The 16,759-nt window shown below is 44.4% G+C and overlaps 1 protein-coding gene across 1 annotated transcript in view; it reads left to right on the top strand.

Moving 5' to 3' along the window:
* Nucleotides 1-16,759, top strand: part of LOC110488023 (VPS50 subunit of EARP/GARPII complex) — a 245,974-nt gene that overhangs the window by 131,525 nt on the left and 97,690 nt on the right. Inside the window, exons 18-21 of the mRNA XM_036971386.1 lie at nucleotides 313-513; nucleotides 3,465-3,583; nucleotides 5,545-5,654; nucleotides 9,618-9,739. Of these exons, the coding sequence (XP_036827281.1) occupies nucleotides 313-513; nucleotides 3,465-3,583; nucleotides 5,545-5,654; nucleotides 9,618-9,739 (552 nt within the window). The remainder of the gene's footprint in view (nucleotides 1-312; nucleotides 514-3,464; nucleotides 3,584-5,544; nucleotides 5,655-9,617; nucleotides 9,740-16,759) is intronic.

Below are 16,759 nucleotides of genomic sequence, written 5' to 3'. Positions count from 1 at the left end.
AGCTTCTGTTCTGCCGCTGGCAAAGATGATGCTCGGGTTTCCGTCTTTTCCTATATCCCAGTCTTTTATTTGTTCTCTTCGACAGTATCCAAGATCTTTTGTTATAGCAACGCGAGCAGTAACTCCATTATACCTGTACAATATAAAAAATATGCTTGATAGTCATTTCCTGGTGTTTATTTTTTTCTCCATTGACTCCTTCTTTGTGATCAATGGTAACTCATTGTAGCTAAGCCTCACCCTGTATTCACTCTTTGCATGTCTCTCTATTCACTGTAAGCGTATCTCTCCCTCTGCTCTCTCTCTCTGCAGGAGTTTAAGTTCATGGGTCAGAGCCGGTCCCCTTCAGTGTCTCCCAGTAGACAGGTGTTGTCCAGTCAGGACCAGGTGTTGTCCAGCAAGGACCAGGAAGTCCTGTCTCTGTTTCAGCACTTCAGTCAGGAGGGGAACCCCTTTGAGAGGCACATCGACAACAAAGATGAGGAGACTGAGGACGTACTGGCCTCCAATGGGGTAGGCAGTGCCTTGCGTTATATTACATGAACGTTACAGATGTATTACAGGTTTATTGATACCAGTCCTGTAGTCTGTATTCAGATCATGAGATGCACGTGATCGGCCTCCAACGGGGTATGGAGTGCCTTTGGATTACACACTTACCCACGTGCACTTTTTACATGCTTATAACAGAGGTGTTATATTGTACATATGTTATATTATAAGTAGTGCTGAGCAATTTACCAAAGTAGTGCTGAGCAATTTTCCGTTATTTTTAGTTTTTTAAACAACTAATTGACCTATATCAGTTCAATAATGTTTTCTTTCTGTGCGCAGTTTCTCAAGAGATAAATTAGATCAAGCCCGAACTGTGCGATCTAGTAGGGAGTTGTAGTTTCCAACAGGCCAATATTCTACGTAGTTTATCGTAGAAAATTTGGTAATTAACTACAATGACCTTAATCCACTGCGCGCCTACCTTGTCTGGTCTGTTTCTCTTACGCCTGCTATGTAAAAAAGACTGAATAATGTGCTATTGAGGGATAGAACGCATAGAGCATTTAATGTTTTTTTTAATTATGAAAATTTAAACCCCTTTTTTAAATAATCAAACCGGACCAACCTCAAAATGCATGAATACGAGACTTATATAGTTATAAGTCTCGTGGTTGTTACCTATTACAAAATACAGGAGAATCACTGGACCTATATTCTGTATACTTTTTGCACACATTGTATATAGACTCCCCCTTTTTTTTCTACTGTGTTATTGACTTGTTAATTGTTTACTCCATGTGTAACTCTGTGTTGTTGTCTGTTCACACTGCTATGCTTTATCTTGGCCAGGTCGCAGTTGCAAATGAGAACTTGTTCTCAACTAGCCTACCTGGTTAAATAAAGGTGAAATAAATAAAAATAAAATGTGGAATATAATAGTATGCGAGCACCAGCTGTTGTGTTGATAGGGGTAAGTTAAGGCTATTTCTATCAAAGGTGTCATACTCCATAACTCTCTCTCTCTGCCACAATCATTTGTTAGTGTCCGTTGTCCATTATACTCAGTATGGCTAGTCCAGTATGTACTTTAGAGTTCTGCTGCGTCTCTCCAGTTCTATCACCATCCACTGATCCTTATCCATAACGCCTGCTGTCGTTCCATCAGATCTCACCAGGCATTATAGCAGTGATTTAAGTCGCACGTAATCATTTGGGGACGTTAAGTGGTTTATAGTCACCTTAACTGTCACGCCTGAATTAACACCCGCCGCAGTGGTGCTTAATGCTTTTGTGCGTCTGACATTTAATGATATTTAATATGAGCTGAGGATGTAATGAAAAATAAAGGGTATATTTATATGGGTGTTGGGTGTTTGGAGAACTCTGTTATCTTGAGTGGTAGCACACTGATATTAATGAACTAATAGGCTAGCTTTCATGAAGAGAAGCTTTTATGGCAATGTTCTTGTGTACAAGTGGACTGGAGTTGTTCCATTTCAACGCCTCTGTATAAAGGTATTATCTGTTGGGTTTCCGTTACCAGTTAGTTTTGTTCTGCCATTACAATCAAGCCTTTGTTTGTTTTTGTCTTAATTCTAATACCAATGTACCTCGAGGAGAAAAAACATCTTATCAAAAGGGATTAGTCAAATCCAAAATGGTTATTTTCTTGTTAATACGTTTTCATAGCCTGAAACTTGTTTTCAATATGAACTGATAGAGCTCAATCGGAAGCATTATTTCCCGCTAGATTGGGATCAAATTGAGAAAGTGAGTTTACACAAGCTGCTATTTGCCTCACCACCTGTTCTACTTGTTCTCTTTCTACTTCAGGAGAACAGCAATATTGTGCCAACATGTTATTCCCACCATATAGAGAGAGAGCTGTATACCTTATAGGATTCACTCTCAGCTTTATATTTTCACAATGGCATTTCGATTACCTGACATTATTCAAGCTCAGGTAAAGTGTGTTACTGTTACTATCACTTTGGATAAAAGCATCTAAACTGATAAACTTTTCATCATTATACCTCTTTTCTGAATGACCATATTGTTACTGTTATTTCCCCTCTACGTTGTAAGTCTGAGTTGGAGAAGTATACCAGGACTACCACAGTGATAAAAGCATCTGAATGATCATATTGTTACTGTTATTTCCCCTCTACGTTGTGAGTCTGATGAGTTGGAGAAGTATACCAGGACTACCACAGTGATAAAAGCATCTGAATGATCATATTGTTACTGTTATTTCCCCTCTACGTTGTAAGTCTGATGAGTTGGAGAAGTATATCAGGACTACCACAGTGATAAAAGCATCTGAATGATCATATTGTTACTGTTATTTCCCCTCTACGTTGTGAGTATGATGAGTTGGAGAAGTATACCAGGACTACCACAGTGATAAAAGCATCTGAATGACCATATTGTTACTGTTATTTCCCCTCTACGTTATGAGTCTGATGAGTTGGAGAAGTATACCAGGACTACCACAGTGATAAAAGCATCTGAATGATCATATTGTTACTGTTATTTCCCCTCTACGTTGTGAGTCTGATGAGTTGGAGAAGTATACCAGGACTACCACAGTGATAAAAGCATCTGAATGATCATATTGTTACTGTTATTTCCCCTCTACGTTGTGAGTCTGATGAGTTGGAGAAGTATACCAGGACTACCACAGTGATAAAAGCATCTGAATGATCATATTGTTACTGTTATTTCCCCTCTACGTTGTAAGTCTGATGAGTTGGAGAAGTATACCAGGACTACCACAGTGATAAAAGCATCTGAATGACCATATTGTTACTGTTATTTCCCCTCTACGTTGTAAGTCTGATGAGTTGGAGAAGTATACCAGGACTACCACAGTGATAAAAGCATCTAAATGATCATATTTTTATTATATATAAACCTTTTTCTAAATGGCCATATTTGAAGGATATTGTTACTATTCTTCCCCTCTGCAGTATGAGTCCGATGAGCTGGAGAAGTGTGTGTACCAGGACTATGACAGCGACAGTGACGTCCCTGATGAACTCAAGCAGGACTACGTGGACGAGCAGACCGGAGACGTCCCTCTCAAGAGGTCAGTTCAAAAGTCACGACGTGATGATGTCATACCCCGTGACCTCACTGGTCAAGTTCTCAAGTACTATGCCAGTAGTTAATGTATGATGAACAACTATAATTGGAAAGATGTGTACACTATTTACATAATGTAGGAGTGAGCAGCTACACATATCTCTGAGGTGGTTATTCCAAATATGTAGCCAATACGTTCATTTTAATTGCAGCCATTTCAACACTACACTGAGGAAAAAAACAATTCTCATTGTTTTTTTCTGTGTATTGTTGAATAACCGCCTCAGAGATGTGTAGCTGCTCATTCCTACATAACCCATCAATGTTGGCACATTTGCATGAAGTCCCTTTTCTACATAATGAACAATTGTTTTACCCTCCCCTCACTGATTAACACTCGAATCCCCTGATAAACACACAGGCAATCATTATCCCTCTTTGGTGGAGAAATGAGGATGAATTAACACACTGAAGGAGGCAGTTTCTACCCATGTGAATGTGTTCTTAAATCTTCATCTTCTATAGTATTGGAAGTGTTTGAATGAAGCCGTTTTGTAACAGATCATTAAAATACATTACTGTGCCTTCCACTGGAAGAGCTACTTGTGGGCGCTTTAGTTTTATGTTATGCAAATTGTCACCATTTTAGTAGCGGCATTTTTGCGGTTATTATTTAAGGCCTCTTCCTAAACTGGTGTAATGTGTGTCGTAAATCACAATCACAATTAGCAAGGCTCATCATGGTTTCATGGAGTTATGAATGTATAATGCCGCTCTTTCACTGTTCATGCACGCACACACACACACACACACATTGTTCTCTTGCTAACGAAGTAGAGGGGAGATTCTTTCTGCAGTAAATCAGTGTGTAGACTGTGTATGTGGACTACGTGCTACGATACGGCAGCTAATTGTGTGATATCGCCAGATGTGCAGCAGAGTGCAAAAACCACATTGTTTACTTATTCAACAGCTCTTCATTAGGAACGGATGTTGGATGTAGGAAGTAATGAATTGAAAATGTACATAGACATGACACACTTGATTTCCATGCATGTTGTACAGATGTAGGATCTTAATTTGAGCCAGTTTGCTACAGCGGAGCAGGAGAATAATCCTGCAGCTACAGGAAATGTGAATTATGTGGATAATAATTAATATACATTTTTGTGGGGGTTGATAGATTTTTTGTAAGGGAAAATCAAGTCTGTAATTTCAAAGTGGAAATCACAAACTTCAAAAGCCTTTTTAAACCTCAAATCCAAAGTTCTCCTGCAACAGGGTGTTCAAATTAAGATCCTACATCTGAATGGTGAGAGCCTTGGGTTAACTTCATGCTGCACAAGCTAATGGGGATCCTTAATAAATACAATACTGTACATGGTGCCTGCAGAGTCTGCATTCACCCCGATGTGTTGTACTGAGCTAAGCCTCTAACATGCTCATTTCCCAATCTTTCAGAGGGAATCACTGGCTAATTGATGCGCTGCAGGAAGTTGACATCTAGGTCCAGGAATTAGAGATGTACTAATGAATGGTGGTAGATGATGTTTAATCGTTAGTCGGAGGGCAGGTTCTGTAAGATTAGCTGTTCACCACCCCCCCAACCCTGGTGTCGTTTTAGCTGTGTCTTTGGCCCCGCTCTTGTGTCACGCCACTTAATTGATCAATTAAAAATATTTTATGAATGAATGTCTGGGCTCAAGCAACGAGCTTTAGGGTTATGAACCTGAACAGCTGTCTGTGTCTGGGCTCAACCACTGAACCACAGGGTTATGAACCTGTACAACTGTCTGTGTTTGGGCTCAAGCACCGAGCCATGGTTATCACCAAGCCTCGGTTATGAAACTGAACCGCTGTCTTGAACATCACCATGTCATCATTTAGTTTCTTGTCTGGCCCTCCTGACCTGCAAGCATTGGCCTTGTTGACCCGCCCACACGCCTCTCCTCTCTCCCTAATCAGTGCGTCAAGGGAGACCCTGCGCAGCAGGAAGAAGTCTGACTACAGCCTAAACAAAGGCTCCAACGCTCCCATCCTGACCAACACAACCCTCAACGTGATCCGACTGGTCGGTGAGTAATCTTTTCCTTCTGTTCCTCTCCTTTCACCTCCCAGAAGCTTCCAAAAGTGATGACGGTGGTGACCCCTTTCTCGCCGCAGAGACCTTTTATAATGGCACCAATTAACAAGCTAAATGCACATTAAGAATGTGAGGATCCAGGACCCTGTTCCCAAGGCTACCTGCCATCATTAGCCTGTTGTATCCCCTTCGAACCCCTGTGACATTTACTTTCTTAAGTGCAATTTAAACAGCTAAACATTTAAACGTCAGTTGTGATGTGTCTGGGCCGTCAAATTGGCTTCCTTCGCAAATTGAAACCCCTCCTTTTGATTTATTTTAATCGGAGAAGAAGAAATGTAATTATGATAAGCAAGATAGTTAAGGGTCCTAGTTAAAGAAATCTCAAATTTGTCAAAGGTATTAAAACGACTTTCTGAATGACCAGCGCAGTACACTTACAATGTGGTACATTTTATTCAACCAACAGCATTTCAGATGCATAATAGCACATGTATACATAGTAAGTAAAATAAAATAAATCCTCATCTGGGTGGTACTGTAGCATTCACTGAAAGATAAAGTGAGAAAGTGCCGGTCTAAGCTCAAAGTCGAGTGGCTGTTTCATCAGTTCTGACTCAATGGTAACCTTGTTACAGCCCAGTGCTTTGTAGCTGTTAGTTTTTATGAACATTTTCTCAAATTAAATTCCATCCCCTCAGAGTACATGTAAATGCTCCATTGGCAAGGCAGATTATTATTATAACCCCCCCTCTCTCAAGGATACTATTCCATTATGATTGACTTCAAACATCAGAGATTACATTACTATGGGAGTCCGTGGGACCTAATGTTACCCCAGCTCCAATGTTGCCTGCTTTAGTTGGATATGATGAGCGGTTGATACCCTTTACGTTCCAGGAGATATAGAGGTCGGAATATAAAATAGATCAGTCGTTTCATCACATTCTAATTGTGTTTTCATTTGGTGCAGTGCTGATGTGAAACATCCTGTCAAATGTTTGATCACAAGTTTAACGCCAATATTAAAAACCAATGTCATAGCTACCGTGCACACTTATATAACGTAGGTACAGGACGTAATGACGCCACGTAAAATGTTGCAACACAGCATTCCTGACTTAGCCCACAATGTCTGCTGTGTGGATCGAGCAGTCAACAAGTCGAGCAGTCATTTGAAAGAGTAAGAACATTTCAGCGAGACAACTCAATGGTGAAATCCATTAAAGCCAAGATAATGGAATTCATTGCCCTTGACAATCAACCGTTCTCTGTCGTGGGTGATGTTGACTTTAGCTGACTGGTCGAGCACCGGTACTATCTTGGAAATATTCAGTCAATCATATTTCTCAAATACCGGAGTCTGTGAGTTCAAATAGACTTTTATTACAACATAATAAAAGCCGAGCTCGTTCATGAAAACTACTTTCCAGTCTTGGCACATACTTCTTATACATTTTTCCTCCTTATGTCACACCCATAGTAACTCCTCTTAATGACTCATCCCCTCTGGCATTTAGCCACCGTTATCTTATTGCCTTGCACTGAGTTTAGTTTGGTTTCATATTAGGGAATGTAAACTGTAGAGCCTCACCGATAGTTTAAAAATACAGACAGGTACTCTCCTTAAGACAGGTGCATGAATGTGGGACCAAAGCAACAGCAACTTTACAGAAATAACCAGACTTGTCATCCTGCTAACTCCTCTGAAAGGGACACCCATGTTCTGGTAAAGTCCCAAAATGTGTAATCATAGCAAGCTGTTCCTAGGCCGTCATTGAAAATCAGAATCTGTTCTTAACTGACTTGCCTAGTTAAATAATGATGAAATAAAGGTGTAAATTTTTTTTTTTAAATCCATGACTGATTTCCGATTGTTATGAAAAGTTGAAATCGGCCCTAATTAATTGTCCGTTCCGATTTAATCGGTCGACCTCTAGTTTTTGCTGAAAGGCTGACTTTCTTCAGCCTCCTGAGGTTGAAGAGGCGCTGCTGCGCCTTCTTCACCACGCTGTCTGTGTGGGTGGACCATTTCAGTTTGTCCGTGATGTGTACGCCGAGGAACTTAACATTTTCCATCATCTCCACTACTGTCCCGTCAATGTGGATAGGGGGCTCTGCTGTTTCCTGAAGTCCAAGATCATCGATCATCTCCTTTGTTTTGTTGACGTTGAGTGTGAGGTTATTTTCCTGACACCACACTCCGAGGGCCCTCACCTCCTCCCTGTAGGCCGTCTCGTCGTTGTCAAGCCTACCACTGTAGTTGCGTCTTCAAACTTGATGATCGAGTTGGAGGCGTGCATGGCCACGCAGTCATGGGTGAACAGGGAGTACAGGAGAGGGCTGAGAACGCACCCTTGTGGGGTGGAGTTTTGAGGATCAGCGGGGTGGAGATGTTGTTACCTACCCTCACCACCTGGGGGCGGCCCGTCTGGAATTCCAGGACCCAGTTGCACAGGGCGGGGTTGAGACCCAGGGTCTCGAGCTTGATGACGAGTTTGGAGGTACTATGGTGTAATCGATGAACAGCATTCTTACATAGGTATTCCTCTTGTCCAGATGGGTTAGGGCAGTGTGCAGTGTGATTGCGATTGCGTCGTCTGTGGACCTATTGGGGCGGTAAGCAAATTGGAGTGGGTCTAGGGTGTCAGGTAGGGTGGAGGTGATATGGTCCTTGACTAGTCTCTCAAAGCACTTCATGATGACGGAAGTGAGTGCTACGGAAGTGAGTGATAGTTATTTAGCTCAGTTACCTTCGCTTTATTGGGAAGCGGAACAATGGTGGCCCTCTTGAAGTATGTGGGAACAGCAGACTGGGATAAGGATTGATTGAATATGTCTGTAAATTAATCAAATAAGAACTGTTTTATAAATTAGGGTTATTTTAGACACCCAGCTAAATAGTTAGATAGCTAACTATAGCTACTGAAACAAATGATGTCGTTTTGCTATGTTTTTGGGGAAGACATTGTTTGCATCCATCAGCTAACTATCTTTTTTTATGACCAGCACATTAGGTGCGCGAGACAACTTTAACAACGTCATAGCATACGTATCGATGAATCGTTGTGACATATGGAATATGACTGATAGTGTAATCAATGCGTAATAACTGTATGTATGTATGAACGCGTCAAATTATTATGTGACGTGCAGTCAAATTCAGGTCCTGATTGGTTAAGAAGCTTATTTGACGTATCTTTTTTGACACGGAAAGACCCAAACGGCGTTCTGTAGAGATCCTGGTTGAGAATGAAATGACTGAACAAATGAACCAAACAGCATAGTGTGTGTAACCTTTATTTAACTAAGCAAATCAGTTAGAACACATTTTTATTTACAAAGACGGCACGGATGATGCTGGGCCAATTGCGTGCCACCCTATGGGACTCCCAATCACTGCCGGATGTGATACAGCCTGGGTTCGAACCAGGGACTGTAGCGACACCTCTTGCACTGAGATGCAGTGCTTTCGACCTCCGCGTCCGTGTGTGTGTTAACTATTTAACTGTACTAAAATGCTTAAAAGGCCACAGAAATGTTTAATATCGGTTATCGGTATCAGGTTTTTTGGCAAGGAAAATATTGGATATCGGTATCGGCCAAAAATGTCATATCGGTGCGTCACAAATCTGAACATGTGCTGTTAATTGGCCAGAGGATATTCAATGAAATGTTAGATTCAAACATTTAGATTTGTCCTATTCACATCCTAAAAAAAAAGATGGAATTATTGAATGTGTGGCTTTTGTAACTTTGTCCGATCAGGAATATGAAAGATAAACCATGAATTTCCAAGTATCTAATATTCCATCCCCAGTACTTTTTGACTTTTGATCTTTTTTTGTTTTGCATTTCTGTTGGTAATTGATATTAACTGATATAAACTATATTGTCATTTACCATATAATAAGGTGTAATAATATAAATGCCATTTGTAATCTCTCTCATACAGGGAAGTACATACAGATGATGAACATTCTGAAACCAATAGCCTTTGACGTCATCCACTGTGTTTCCCAGCTGTTTGATTACTACCTGTATGCTGTCTACACCTTCTTCGGCCGCAATGATATGGTACGGAAAATGACCTAATGGCGCCCAGATTAAGCCTTGACTACAAAGCTATTTCAATGGAGATTATTCATTGACCATTGAGGCTTAATCTGTGTCCAGGAAACCGGTCCTGGGGGGAGACATATTACTGTACTTGACAGGCTTACGTTATGTTCATTAGTGTCCACTATGTGTTTTATCATTTTTTATATTATTTACCACGGGATTATCTGTATGTGTGCACTGCTTCTATGTTCCACCTTTTGTACACACATCACTCATGGGAAATGGTCATGGGGCTGTTGCTGAAATGACCTGAGATAGTTTTTCCCTTCTGTCGATCCAATGTCTGAGAGCTGTTTTAGTGCTTGTAATGGTGTTGTAATGGTGTTGTAATGGTGTTGGTTTTCATCACGTCACCCTCCTTGAAAACATTGCGTTGTTACAGATGTTTCCCAACTGTTCACTAAGATAAGGGCACACAGAGTGACAGGGCACACAGAGTGACAGGGCCACACGGAGTGATAGGGCACACAGAGTGACAGGGCCACACGGAGTGACAGGGCACACGGAGTGACAGGGCACACGGAGTGACAGGGGCACACGGAGTGACAGGGGCACACGGAGTGACAGGGCCACACGGAGTGACAGGGCCACACGGAGTGACAGGGCCACACGGAGTGACAGGGCCACACGGAGTGACAGGGCCACACGGAGTGACAGGGCCACACGGAGTGACAGGGCCACACGGAGTGACAGGGGCACACGGAGTGACAGGGGCACACGGAGTGACAGGGGCACACGGAGTGACAGGGCACACGGAGTGACAGGGGCACACGGAGTGACAGGGGCACACGGAGTGACAGGGGCACACGGAGTGACAGGGGCACACGGAGTGACAGGGGCACACGGAGTGACAGGGGCACACGGAGTGACAGGGGCACACGGAGTGACAGGGGCACACGGAGTGACAGGGGCACACGGCGTGACAGGGGCACACGGCGTGACAGGGGCACATGGCGTGGGATGAAACCAGTATTGCGATACCGGTTAGTGTAGGGGCAAAGAAACAAAACACGAAGCAGATTTAATTTCTTTAGGAAAACAGCCCTAATGTTGGAAACATTATGTTGTCATCCAGAGTCACGTGTTTATTTTCCAAGCTATAGAACACAATATTTTACATACACCATGTTTTTAAAGGACCAAAGAATTTGGTCTGCTTTTTTTTGCCATGGAAAAAATATTGTGATACTGGTATCATTACAGGCCTACAAAACAACATTGTTTCGTTGTCACGTTAAAACTCCTCTGAGGCTATTTTAGTGGCTAAAGAAAGAGCTTGGTGTGCTTGCAACTGTGCGACTGGTAAACCCCGGGGGAGCTGCTAATGATGTCAACAAAATGGCTGTCACATGCCAGAGTGGATGAGGCCCTGCTGCTGATCTGCTGCCTTTTTTACCTTCTATTTGCCTGTCTGTCTTTCTCTTCTCCGGTCTCTTTTCTCTCTATCGCGCCCTCTTTCTCTGTCTCTCTTTTCTCTCTATCGCGCCCTCTTTCTCTCTCTCTTTTCTCTCTATCGCGCCCTCTTTCTCTCTCTCTTTTCTCTCTATCGCGCCCTCTTTCTCCTGTCTCTTTTCTCTCTATCGCACCCTCTTTCTGTCTCTCTTTTCTCTCTATCGCACCCTCTTTCTGTCTCTCTTTTCTCTCTATCGCGCCCTCATTCTGTCTCTCTTTTCTCTCTATCGCGCCCTCTTTCTCGCTCTCTTTTCTCTCTATCCTGTCTCTTTTCTCTCTATCGCACCCTCTTTCTGTCTCTCTTTTCTCTCTATCGCGCCCTCTTTCTCGCTCTCTTTTCTCTCTGTCGCGCCCTCTTTCTCTATCGCGCCCTCTTTCTCTGTCTCTCTTTTCTCTCTATCGCGCCCTCTTTCTCTGTCTCTTTTCTCTCTATCGCGCCCTCTTTCTGTCTCTTTTTTCTCTATCGCGCCCTCTTTCTCTGTCTCCTCTCTATCGCGCCCTCTTTCTCTGTCTCTCTTTTCTCTCTATCGCGCCCTCTTTCTCCTGTCTCTCTTTTCTCTCTATCGCGCCCTCTTTCTCTGTCTCTTTTCTCTCTATCGCGCCCTCTTTCTCCTGTCTCTCTTTTCTCTCTATCGCGCCCTCTTTCTCCTGTCTCTCTTTTCTCTCTATCGCGCCCTCATTCTCTCTCTTTTCTCTCTTTCGCGCCCTCTTTCTCTGTCTCTCTTTTCTCTCTATCGCGCCCTCTTTCTGTCTGTTTTCTCTCTATCGCGCCCTCTTTCTGTCTCTGTTTTCTCTCTATCGCGCCCTCTTTCGCTGTCTCTGTTTTCTCTCTATCGCGCCCTCTTTCTCCTGTCTCTCTTTTCTCTCTATCGCGCCCTCTTTCTCCTGTCTCTTTTCTCTCTATCGCGCCCTCTTTCTCCTGTCTCTTTTCTCTCTATCGCGCACTCTTTCTGTCTCTTTTCTCTCTATCGCGCCCTCTTTCTCCTGTCTCTTTTCTCTCTATCGCGCCCTCTTTCGGTCTCTTTTCTCTCTATCGCGCCCTCTTTCTCCTGTCTCTCTTTTCTCTCTATCGCGCCCTCTTTCTCCTGTCTCTCTTTTCTCTCTATCGCACCCTCATTCTCTCTCTCTTTTCTCTCTTTCGCGCCCTCTTTCTCTGTCTCTCTTTTCTCTCTATTGCGCCCTCTTTCTCTCTCTCTTTTCTCTCTATCGCGCCCTCTTTCTCTCTCTCTTTTCTCTCTATCGCGCCCTCTGTCTCTGTCTCTCTTTTCTCTCTCGCGCCCTCTTTCTGTCTCTTTTCTCTCTATCGCGCCCTCTTTCTCTCTCTCTCTTTTCTCTCTATCGCGCCCTCTTTCTCTGTCTCTCTTTTCTCTCTATCGTGCCCTCTTTCTCTGTCTCTCTTTTCTCTCTATCGCGCCCTCTTTCTCTCTCTCTTTTCTCTCTATCGCGCCCTCTTTCTCGCTCTCTTTTCTCTCTATCGCGCCCTCTTTCTCTATCGCGCCCTCATTCTCTCTCTCTTTTCTCTCTTTCGCGCCCTCTTTCTCTGTCTCTCTTTTCTCTCTATCGCGCCCTCTTTCTGTCTCTCTTTTCTCTCTATCGCGCCCTCTTTCTCTCTCTCTTTTCTCTCTATCGCGCCCTCTGTCTCTGTCTCTCTTTTCTCTCTATCGCGCCCTCTTTCTGTCTCTTTTCTCTCTATCGCGCCCTCTTTCTCTGTCTCTCTTTTCTCTCTATCGCGCCCTCTTTCTCTCTCTCTTTTCTCTCTATCGCGCCCTCTGTCTCTGTCTCTCTTTTCTCTCTATCGCGCCCTCTTTCTGTCTCTTTTCTCTCTATCGCGCCCTCTTTCTCTGTCTCTCTTTTCTCTCTATCGCGCCCTCTTTCTCTGTCTCTCTTTTCTCTCTATCGTGCCCTCTTTCTCTGTCTCTCTTTTCTCTCTATCGCGCCCTCTTTCTCTCTCTCTTTTCTCTCTATCGCGCCCTCTTTCTCTGTCTCTGTTTTCTCTCTATCGCGCCCTCTTTCTCGCTCTCTTTTCTCTCTATCGCGCCCTCTTTCTCTATCGCGCCCTCTTTCTCTGTCTCTGTTTTCTCTCTATCGCGCCCTCTTTCTCTGTCTCTGTTTTCTCTCTATCGCGCCCTCTTTCTCTGTCTCTCTCTTCTCTCTATCGCGCCCTCTTTCTCTGTCTCTCTTCTCCCTATCGCGCCCTCTTTCTCTGTCTCTCTTCTCTCTATCGCTCCCTCTTTCTCCTGTCTCTTTTCTCTCTATCGCACCCTCTTTCTGTCTCTCTTTTCTCTCTATTGCACCCTCTTTCTCTCTCTTTTCTCTCTATCGCGCCCTCTTTCTGTCTCTTTTCTCTCTATCGCGCCCTCTTTCTCGCTCTCTTTTCTCTCTATCGCGCCCTCTTTCTCTGTCTCTCTTTTCTCTCTATCGCGCCCTCTTTCTCGCTCTCTTTTCTCTCTGTCGCGCCCTCTTTCTCTATCGCGCCCTCTTTCTCTGTCTCTCTTTTCTCTCTATCGCGCCCTCTTTCTCTGTCTCTTTTCTCTCTATCGCGCCCTCTTTCTGTCTCTTTTTTCTCTATCGCGCCCTCTTTCTCTGTCTCCTCTCTATCGCGCCCTCTTTCTCTGTCTCTCTTTTCTCTCTATCGCGCCCTCTTTCTCCTGTCTCTCTTTTCTCTCTATCGCGCCCTCTTTCTCTGTCTCTTTTCTCTCTATCGCGCCCTCTTTCTCTCTCTCTTTTCTCTCTATCGCGCCCTCTTTCTGTCTCTTTTCTCTCTATCGCGCCCTCTTTCTCTGTCTCTCTTTTCTCTCTATCGCGCCCTCTTTCTCTGTCTCTCTTTTCTCTCTATCGTGCCCTCTTTCTCTGTCTCTCTTTTCTCTCTATCGCGCCCTCTTTCTCTCTCTTTTCTCTCTATCGCGCCCTCTTCCTCTTTCTCTGTTTTCTCTCTATCGCGCCCTCTTTCTCGCTCTCTTTTCTCTCTATCGCGCCCTCTTTCTCTATCGCGCCCTCTTTCTCTGTCTGTTTTCTCTCTATCGCGCCCTCTTTCTCTGTCTCTGTTTTCTCTCTATCGCGCCCTCTTTCTCTGTCTCTCTCTTCTCTCTATCGCGCCCTCTTTCTCTGTCTCTCTTCTCCCTATCGCGCCCTCTTTCTCTGTCTCTCTTCTCTCTATCGCTCCCTCTTTCTCCTGTCTCTTTTCTCTCTATCGCACCCTCTTTCTGTCTCTCTTTTCTCTCTATTGCACCCTCTTTCTCTCTCTTTTCTCTCTATCGCGCCCTCTTTCTGTCTCTTTTCTCTCTATCGCGCCCTCTTTCTCGCTCTCTTTTCTCTCTATCGCGCCCTCTTTCTCTGTCTCTTTTCTCTCTATCGCGCCCTCTTTCTCGCTCTCTTTTCTCTCTGTCGCGCCCTCTTTCTCTATCGCGCCCTCTTTCTCTGTCTCTCTTTTCTCTCTATCGCGCCCTCTTTCTCTGTCTCTTTTCTCTCTATCGCGCCCTCTTTCTGTCTCTTTTTTCTCTATCGCGCCCTCTTTCTCTGTCTCCTCTCTATCGCGCCCTCTTTCTCTGTCTCTCTTTTCTCTCTATCGCGCCCTCTTTCTCCTGTCTCTCTTTTCTCTCTATCGCGCCCTCTTTCTCTGTCTCTTTTCTCTCTATCGCGCCCTCTTTCTCTCTCTCTTTTCTCTCTATCGCGCCCTCTGTCTGTCTCTCTTTTCTCTCTATCGCGCCCTCTTTCTGTCTCTTTTCTCTCTATCGCGCCCTCTTTCTCTGTCTCTCTTTTCTCTCTATCGTGCCCTCTTTCTCTGTCTCTCTTTTCTCTCTATTGCGCCCTCTTTCTCTCTCTCTTTTCTCTCTATCGCGCCCTCTTTCTCTGTCTCTGTTTTCTCTCTATCGCGCCCTCTTTCTCGCTCTCTTTTCTCTCTATCGCGCCCTCTTTCTCTATCGCGCCCTCTTTCTCTGTCTCTGTTTTCTCTCTATCGCGCCCTCTTTCTCTGTCTCTGTTTTCTCTCTATCGCGCCCTCTTTCTCTGTCTCTCTCTTCTCTCTATCGCGCCCTCTTTCTCTGTCTCTCTTCTCCCTATCGCGCCCTCTTTCTCTGTCTCTCTTCTCTCTATCGCTCCCTCTTTCTCCTGTCTCTTTTCTCTCTATCGCACCCTCTTTCTGTCTCTCTTTTCTCTCTATCGCACCCTTTTTCTCTCTCTTTTCTCTCTATTGCGCCCTCTTTCTGTCTCTTTTCTCTCTATCGCGCCCTCTTTCTCGCTCTCTTTTCTCTCTATCGCGCCCTCTTTCTCTGTCTCTCTTTTCTCTCTATCGCGCCCTCTTTCTCGCTCTCTTTTCTCTCTGTCGCGCCCTCTTTCTCTATCGCGCCCTCTTTCTCTGTCTCTCTTTTCTCTCTATCGCGCCCTCTTTCTGTCTCTTTTTTCTCTATCGCGCCCTCTTTCTCTGTCTCTCTTTTCTCTCTATCGCGCCCTCTTTCTCCTGTCTCTCTATCGCGCCCTCATTCTCTCTCTCTTTTCTCTCTTTCGCGCCCTCTTTCTCTGTCTCTCTTTTCTCTCTATCGTGCCCTCTTTCTGTCTCTTTTCTCTCTATCGCGCCCTCTTTCTGTCTCTGTTTTCTCTCTATCGCGCCCTCTTTCTGTCTCTGTTTTCTCTCTATCGCGCCCTCTTTCTCCTGTCTCTCTTTTCTCTCTATCGCGCCCTCTTTCTCCTGTCTCTCTTTTCTCTCTATCGCACCCTCTTTCTGTCTCTCTTCTCTCTATCGCGCCCTCTTTCTCGCTCTCTTTTCTCTCTATCCTGTCTCTTTTCTCTCTATCGCACCCTCTTTCTGTCTCTCTTTTCTCTCTATCGCGCCCTCTTTCTCGCTCTCTTTTCTCTCTGTCGCGCCCTCTTTCTCTATCGCGCCCTCTTTCTCTGTCTCTCTTTTCTCTCTATCGCGCCCTCTTTCTCTGTCTCTTTTTTCTCTATCGCGCCCTCTTTCTCTGTCTCCTCTCTATCGCGCCCTCTTTCTCTGTCTCTCTTTTCTCTCTATCGCGCCCTCTTTCTCCTGTCTCTCTTTTCTCTCTATCGCGCCCTCTTTCTCTGTCTCTTTTCTCTCTATCGCGCCCTCTTTCTCCTGTCTCTCTTTTCTCTCTATCGCGCCCTCTTTCTCCTGTCTCTCTTTTCTCTCTATCGCGCCCTCATTCTCTCTCTTTTCTCTCTTTCGCGCCCTCTTTCTCTGTCTCTCTTTTCTCTCTATCGCGCCCTCTTTCTGTCTCTGTTTTCTCTCTATCGCGCCCTCTTTCTGTCTCTGTTTTCTCTCCATCACGCCCTCTTTCGCTGTCTCTGTTTTCTCTCTATCGCGCCCTCTTTCTCCTGTCTCTCTTTTCTCTCTATCGCGCCCTCTTTCTCCTGTCTCTTTTCTCTCTATCGCGCCCTCTTTCTCCTGTCTCTTTTCTCTCTATCGCGCCCTCTTTCTGTCTCTTTTCTCTCTATCGCGCCCTCTTTCTCCTGTCTCTCTTTTCTCTCTATCGCGCCCTCTTTCTCCTGTCTCTCTTTTCTCTCTATCGC

This window comes from Oncorhynchus mykiss, chromosome 32 (assembly GCF_013265735.2).
Source record: "Oncorhynchus mykiss isolate Arlee chromosome 32, USDA_OmykA_1.1, whole genome shotgun sequence".
Classification (NCBI taxonomy): domain Eukaryota; kingdom Metazoa; phylum Chordata; class Actinopteri; order Salmoniformes; family Salmonidae; genus Oncorhynchus; species Oncorhynchus mykiss.
This window is presented reverse-complemented; position numbering and strand designations above follow the sequence as displayed.